The sequence below is a fragment of the Athene cunicularia genome (genome assembly GCF_003259725.1).
Source record: "Athene cunicularia isolate RWA chromosome 27 unlocalized genomic scaffold, athCun1 chr27_part1, whole genome shotgun sequence".
NCBI classification, from domain to species: Eukaryota; Metazoa; Chordata; class Aves; order Strigiformes; family Strigidae; genus Athene; species Athene cunicularia.
In genome coordinates, this window is record NW_020799138.1 from 3,406,531 (window position 1) to 3,414,187 (window position 7,657).

General features: G+C 58.5%; 1 protein-coding gene across 1 annotated transcript in view; it reads right to left on the reverse strand.

Annotated features, from left to right (window-relative positions):
- Positions 1-4,567, reverse strand: part of MRC2 (mannose receptor C type 2) — an 18,942-nt gene extending 14,375 nt beyond the window's left edge. The window contains 7 exon segments of the mRNA XM_026864616.1: positions 1,143-1,331; positions 1,841-1,984; positions 2,730-2,843; positions 3,017-3,181; positions 3,394-3,567; positions 3,837-4,235; positions 4,504-4,567. Coding sequence (XP_026720417.1) covers positions 1,143-1,331; positions 1,841-1,984; positions 2,730-2,843; positions 3,017-3,181; positions 3,394-3,567; positions 3,837-4,235; positions 4,504-4,567 — 1,249 coding nt within the window.
- Between the last annotated feature and the right edge of the window lie 3,090 nt (positions 4,568-7,657).

Genomic DNA, 7,657 nt, shown 5'->3' on the forward strand with positions numbered 1-7,657 from the left:
GGGGGGGGGGGTGTGTGTGTGAAACTCTCTCTGCCTAGCTGAAACCCCACGGCAGGGCTCAGCCTCTAGCCCCACGGTGCCAGCAGGCAGGAACAGGCAGGGCAGGGCAGGGCAGCTCCTGCCCACAAGGACAGACCCACGGAGGGGGAAACACGGGAACGTTTGCCAGCAGTTTTCAGAGAAGTGCTGGCAGCAGCAGAATGGTAAAAGTCTGGACCCACAGGCTCAGGACCATGAGTTAATGGTTTTCAACCACTGCCCCCCATCCCATCCCATCCCAGTTTGCTCCCAGCCTGGGGGTGCAGGCATGTCCCTCTCCTTCCCCCACCCTCCTAGAGCTCCTGCCTCCCTCAGCATTAACCCACTTCAGCCCTCAGACCCTGCCCGGTCCCCGCGGAAGCCTGGGTCCCCCCATGTCCCCGCAGCAGATTTTGCTGCCAGGCCCTTCCCCTGTGGAGCAGAGTCGGGCTGTGGGCTGGCGGGAGCATGGAACTGGGCCAGAGAGGCTGCACTCATATGGGAACAGCAAAACCTGAGCCGAGCGTGACCCCAGCAAGGGGGTGGCACAGGTGAGGTCTGGAGGATGATGGCACAGGTGCTCCCCCGTATCACCACGTGATTGCTCGGCTAAAAATTCCCAAGGACCACCCCAGCTCCGACACATCCCAATGTGGGAAACTTCAACCCAGTTACACCTGGGTGAAGCCAGAACTGGAAAGAGAAACCTGGGATGCCGTAGGCAGGCGTTGCCCCTTCACTTGTCCGGCTGCGGGGAACGCTCATGTCCTGGGCAGATTTAGCAGTAAGAGGTGCAGCCTCCTCCAGAAAGCCCAGCAGGACTTTTTTCCCCCATCCTTTTCTACATTAACCAACTGGGACTGTTCCCAGGCCATTCCCAGCTGCAGATGCATGTTTTCTTCCTCAGCTCTGCAGGCTCCCAGGAACAGCTTTTGCTTTTGCTGGATGGAGAATGCACCCAGGGCACAGGCTCCTCAAGTAACACATCCCCTCCCAGCCTGGGCTTTCCATTTCCTCTACAGGCACAATTCATCTTTGCAGCCTCCATCACACAGAAGTGACCTTCCCACGGACTCCAAAGTCAGACAGGACGGGTGCTGCTGACACAGTGGGCTCCCCCTTACCTTGCTTGATCTGCTTGGTGACGAACTCCAGCTCAGAGAGGGTGTGGATGCTGACCAGGTCCCCCCCGCTCCGCAGACAGGTCTTCTTTGCCTCCTGCCAGCTCTTCTTCTCTCCCACCAGACGGTAGCAGTTGGACTGGAAGGGCTGCCAGCTGGGCTCACAGTCCACCTTCACCTCCGACCACGAGTCTGGCAGGACACGAGGCAGCCTGAGGGCTCCTGTCCCACTCTCCAACCCCCTCCTTGAGAGGGAGAGGACCATGGGGAGGGGACCACAGTCCCACAGCATGCTCAGAGACCAAGCCAAAGTGGCGGTGGGAGGGCTGTGGCCAAAGCACATGCAATGGCAAGGTGCAGGCAGCGGTGGCTTTACAGCTCCAGGGACAAAAATAATCCCTTTTGTTTGCAGAGGAGCAATAGCAGAGCAGAGCTGAGGGCACCCTGTCCCCTGGGACCATGGGGGACCTCCTGCTCCTCTTGATTCCCCCCCCACACCCAACCTGTCATTGCACCGAGCGCTTCTTGGGGGAGGCGCCTTGGGGAGGACCTTTTCCAGGTAACCTCAGGGAGCAAACCCACTGCTCTGCAGGACACCAGCAAGCTGGGGACACCACGGGCATCTCCACAGGCTGCTCTGGACCACGCCGGGATGGGAGAACACCCGGCCAGGATACGGGGCTGCTGACGCCCCCACTCACCCGTCAGGAAGGGGTCGGCGGTAGCGTTGGGCTTCTTCTTGCAGACATAGGGCAGGGCGATGCCGCAGTCACGGTTCTGCCACCCCCCAGACGACTCGGTGCGGATCACCCCGCAGTTCTCTTCGCTGGGGTTGTCAGGCTGGTCTGGAAAGCGGGGTGAGGGGGGACACGCTGCTGAGGGGCTGGGGCAGAGCCACCAGTGCTGCCCACACGGTCAGGGCACCACACGAGGGCAGGTGCCGGCAGGGTGCAGCTCTCCCTGCTCCAACACCAGTAAACACCTATTTATTTTCTTATTTTGTACAATAAAAACATGAACCCACAGGCCCAGGATTATTTATTGTGCCTCAATGCATGGGACCTGGAGCATCACATTTTACCTAGAAATGTTGGATGGCAGTTGGGGGGGGGCACAGTACGAGACCTAAACTGTTCCCATCTGCCCCCAAACCTCCTCCTGGGGTGCCACTGTCCCCACAAGTGCCTCTGGAGGACGGCACTGGGCATGACCAGAGCAGCCCTTGTAATGGGTCCTGCTGTCCCCTGAGCACCTCAGGGTTAGAGATGGGTGTCGACAGTTGGGGACCACTCCTCAGCCAATCCAGCACCGAGCTGGGATGCAATGACTGCCCAAACAAGGAAGCTCAACCCGGGTTATCTGCAGGGCTGCTGAGGGCTTGCAGAGGGACAACCCCCCTCCAGCATGGTGTCACTGCTCCAGCTCCACGCATGTCCCAGGCTGCTCCACAACCCCATGGGCTCTCTATCCCCAGGCAGCAAGGCGACACTCCACAGTAGCCCAGGCCACCTCCCCTGCCATGGGGCCATCTCCAGTGGTCACAGGTTGTTCCCTGACCCCCCCATCACCACCGTGACCCCCCTGTCTCACCACTCTCCCAGTTGAGGTACTTGAGGGGTGAGTTGTCCGACCACTGCCAGCCTCCGTTGATGTCCAGGTCGTTGAGCCCAATCCAGAGCGTGGAGCTGTACCCCGTCAGCAGCCCTGGGACCGATGCAGCCAGAGAGGCAGGATCAGTCCCCCAGCCCCAGCTCAACACCCAGGCTGTCACCATCCCCAAACCAACTTCCTGGGGCACGCAGAGCACCCGCCGTGGTGCCACCAGCTCTGCTCCACGTGAAGGGGACAGGGGCACAGCCAGGCTGTCATCATCTCACCGTTGATGTAGGTCTGCTCGTGGATCTCGGTGATGCTGAGCAGGTTGGCTCCTTGCTGCTCGCAGCTATTCCAGGCCTCCCGCCACGACAGTGTTGACTGGAAGTTGAACTGGTAGCAGCTGTTGGTGAGGTGGTCCTTGTCCCAAAAGGTCTCACAGTCGTTGCCTGCGGGGATGAGCGGGGTGAGCACCCAACGCAGCCCCATCCGCAACTACAAAAGACTCCAATAACCCAGAAGAGGCAGAAAGAGAGAAGCCAGTGGGGCTGCTCCAGCACTGCAGGCTGCTGGTGGGAGGAGGGACAAGGCAGGACAGGCCCTAGGAGGGATGGACAGGGCATTTCTCCGTTTCCCCATGGGATGTGTCCCCCCTACTTACTCTTTATGGGGCAGAAGCCCCATCGCTCGTCCTTGCCGTAGTCCTGGGTGGTGGCACACCAGAGATGGCCGTCCTCCCGACCCGTGCTGGTGCACTCGTGAAACCACTGGTTGTCATACTTGAAGGGGATGGTGCACGGCTTCCCATGCGAGTTGCCCTGGATGGTGTAAATCTCTGCAGGAAAAGAGGAGGCTTGCTTGAGGCTGTGTCTATGGGCAGGGGGGTGTTAAGGGAGGTTTGGGGGGGTGGGGATGGGGCTGACCCCACATGGGGGCGAGCGGGTGGCCTGGATGCTCCCCATCACCCAGATCCTGCCTGTTTTTGCAGCAAGATGGGTCCAACCTCCCCAGACAGGCCCCGACTGCTGTAGCACCAGGGCCTCAGCTCGCATCTCAGGGCTGGTTTGTGTTACAGGATAATACTAATGCCCAGCGAGGCTTTACCAGAGTACGGCACGGAGCACAGATCCTCCTCAGTGCCGTACGTCCTCCACTGCGAGCCACGCGCCTGGTCGCCCCTGTCCAGGGAGGAATTGCCCGGGCGGGCGCTGAGATGCTGGGAGAGCTGCTCCCCGAGGCCACGGCAGCTCCAGCGCATGTTGACGGACTCGCGGTCGCACTCGTAGGTGGCCAAGGGGTGCAGCCCCGCCGTGGCGTTGGCCCCGTGCCACGACACCCCCAGGCACTGCATGGAGCCCACGTTGAAGAGGCGATTTCGTGAGACCCATTTCCACTGCTGGGCCGGGGCACTGGCATTGCAGCCCTTGGCAAGTCTCACCAGCGAGTCCTTCGTCTCCAGGCAGCCCTGCGCACCCGTGTTGTAGATGAGGAAGACTTTGGAGTCTGGGTAAAAAACAGGCAGAAAGGGTTAAAGCATCACTGAGGATTCAGCACCCTAGCAAGCACTGCCCCCAGCTTTGCCAGAGTATCCTGGCTCCCTTTTTATACACATTAAGGCTTGGGGTGCAGAAATAACCCCAATGCCTGTCCTCAGGGTGATGGGCTCCAGGCAGGGTGATACGGACGGGTGTTTGCACCCGGAGCTGGCTGAAGCCTCATGGCATCCCCGTGAAGCAGCTTTTGGGCAGCGGAGCTGGTGCAAAGAGCTCACCAGCTCCAACAGCATCATCAGAACCATTTAAAATGGAGTTCCCACTGGCAGCACCCTGGGGCATTGCCACGAGGTGCTGGAGAAGCCCACGCCAAGGGCTTCGGCACCGACCATCTGCTCTGGGCAGAGAAAAACAGAACAGGGAGAGTAAATCCATCACCTTTATGTGTATTTGGGGACCTGTGAAAAAAAAAAAAAACAAAACTGCAGAGCAAACAAGAACTTCGGGGGAAGGTCTCCCAGCGCATGAACAGGGTGTGATGGCAAACGCCTGCGCGCAGCCGCGGCTCCCACGGGCACGGCCCCAGCAAATATGAAACGTCGTCGCGTCAGGACCCTCCAAAATCCCAACCCAGGCGCTGGGAGGCGGGAGCAGAGCGAGGGCGATCGCTGCCAGCAGATAAAGCGCTAGTGCAGCTGCGGAAGGGAGGAAGGCTGAGCTCAACCCCGGCTCGACCCACGTCCCACGGCCCTGATGGCCCAGCCCTGCACCCCCAGGGCAATTCCCTGACCCCCAGCACCCCCACGGGCCACCCCAGACCGTGAATCCACCTCAAACCCCGTAGAAACCAGTAAACCCAGGATGTTACGCTGGGACACGTTGCTCCAGCTGACGTGTCATTTTTAAAAGATATTTTACTTCTTCAAATGAATGTTTCTGACCTAAAAAGCCACCCCCGGGGCTCCACGCTTGCCCCAAGGCCCCAGCAAAAAGCTGCCTAGAGCAGCACACCAACAAAACAACTTTTGTCATTTTTTTTTTCGTTTGTTTTAAAAGCGACCCTTTTTTTTTTTCCACCACAAGCATTCACCAGAAGTCAAAGCGAACTCACGGGCCCCGCTATATTTAGCTTTGGTTTGCTTTGGTTTTTTGCCATTGTATGAATTTTTTGGGCTGAAAAGGTTTTCATTTCCTATTCCCCCACAACCTCACCCTGCCCCAGCTATGTTGTTACAGGCAGCTCCAGCACATTCGAGCAACAAACATCTTGGCTCAGTGAACTTTCCCGACTTGTCCCTGAAAGGAAAAAAGAAATGAAGGAAAAAAGACACCCCCGTTTCATTTCAGAGCTTCAGCATCGACCCGGCTCCAGAAGAAATGATGTAAAAGGCCCGTTCCCCAGTCAAGATGACATCAGTGGAAGACCTCAAATAAATAAAAGTGAAGCCCATTTGCATGCAGTTGAGGAGCAGACTCTGTGCAACAGAAAAAGGCAACGACTGGAAGAAGAAACAATTTCTCAGAAAATATTTTTCACATCATAGTAAGGAAGAAAATAAGCAAAATTTCAGATGGAGACGATTTCAGCTGGCTGAAATTCAGGTCCCTTAAACTGGTGCTGGGGTGTCACCAACTGGAGGTGGCTTGACCCTGACCTGGACATCAGGAGACCAGCTCGTCCCGCTCCCAACCACCCGTCCCACCGTGCCAGCACCACTCACGGCATCACCCAGTCGCTCTCCCCTTCCCACACACAGGCCGGGTGGTGCAACCCACCTCCGGCACCAGGGACGTGAGGGGGGTCTTTAAGCACCTCTGGGGTGATGCAGTGTCACGACCTGCTTGACCCAAGTACCAGCGCTCGGGCAGGATGAGCCCTCCCTGGGTCACTGGCTGGTGCCACAGTGTTTGCAAGGAGCCAAACGGGGAAAAGAAAAAGCTGCTCTACCACGAGCACAGACGCGGCTGTTGGCAGCAGGGGTCAGCAATGGGACACCCTTCTCTGCATATCTGCTAGCCCGGCTTTGCATGAAAAAATTAAGAGCGTGTTGGAAGAGCCCTGGAGGCAGCGCCAGGACTTGGTGTCAGGGGGCTCAGCATCACTCGGGGCCGGGCAGTATCACGCAAGGGCAACGCTCCACGGCAGCCACGCAGCAGCACGGGGCGCAGAGGAAGCTGCTCAGACTGGACGGGGCAGCTCCGGGGCCGGAAAAGCACAAAATATCATTTTCCTCTAAAAAGAGAAGAGCTGGAGGTAGGAAATTATAGGCTAAGGGTTTTGGTCTGCCCCCGCACACTGCCGGCAGCTCAGCCCACGGCCCCCTTGCGCGAAGCAGGCAGAAGAGGGCACCCAGGGCGTCCCCCCTGAGCCCCCCCGAGCCCTGCAGGAACGGGGAAGCTTTAGCACTGGCCCAGCCCTCGCACCTCCCCAGTGCTTCCATCTTTTCCCCTTCCAAACCCACTGTGCAGCGACAGCAGGGAGCTGCTCCCAGGGAGGCAGGAGCCGGGGGGCACAACCAGCACAAGCTCAACACATGCCAGCAAAAGCAAATGATTTTCTTCACCCAAAATACCATTTTCTTTCACTTGTAGGGAATTTGGGGCGGACTTGACCCCCGCTGGTGTCCATGACACTGGCAGCAGTGCTTGGACAGGCCCCTGGTGCACTGAAAGGAGCTTTCAGCCTCCCTGACCCCGGCGTCCCTGGCATGGCTGAGCCCAATACAGAGCAAACAGCTCCCCAGCAGAGCGCCAGTCCTTTTTTGTGTGGTGCCCCTTGCTTCTGCTGAATCCGGACTCTTCCTGACCATCTCCCAGGTGATGCTTGCAGCAAAACCTCCAAAACGTGGCTGCAGGCACCGTGCCACTGAGCACCAGCCTGGCTCCACCATCGATGCTCAGCCCCAAAACCAAGCGCCCGAGCAAACTCTGCCTGCTCCCACCCAGCTGACGATGAGTGGGATGGATGCGAAGTCGGGTGGGATGGGGATGGTTTGTATCGATGATACCCCACAGGGCCCTCACAGGAGGTGGCTCTAGAGCAGCATCCCAGTGGGACTGGGAATGTCCCCATCCCTTCCAGGGCCCCCCTCTCCTGCACTGCCCTCTGCAGCCATGGCACAGCTATGGGCGACTCCTTTCAGAGAAGCTCCTTGGGTTTTTACACCCACTGGAGGACTCAAAACCACACCAGCAGAGCGTCCCAAACGCCCTCCAGCTATGGAAACGCAACACGGCAAACACCGGCAGATCCTCCTCCCTGCCCCAAAGAGCAGCTGCCTGCACACCCTGTGCCTCTCCCTCCTGCATCCTACATTCTACATCTTTCAAGCACGGCCAGCTCAGAGCAGCTCTGCTCCATCATACAGAATCCCAGAATCACTCAGGTTGGAAAAGCCCCTCGGGATCATCGAGTCCAACCCTCAGCCCGAC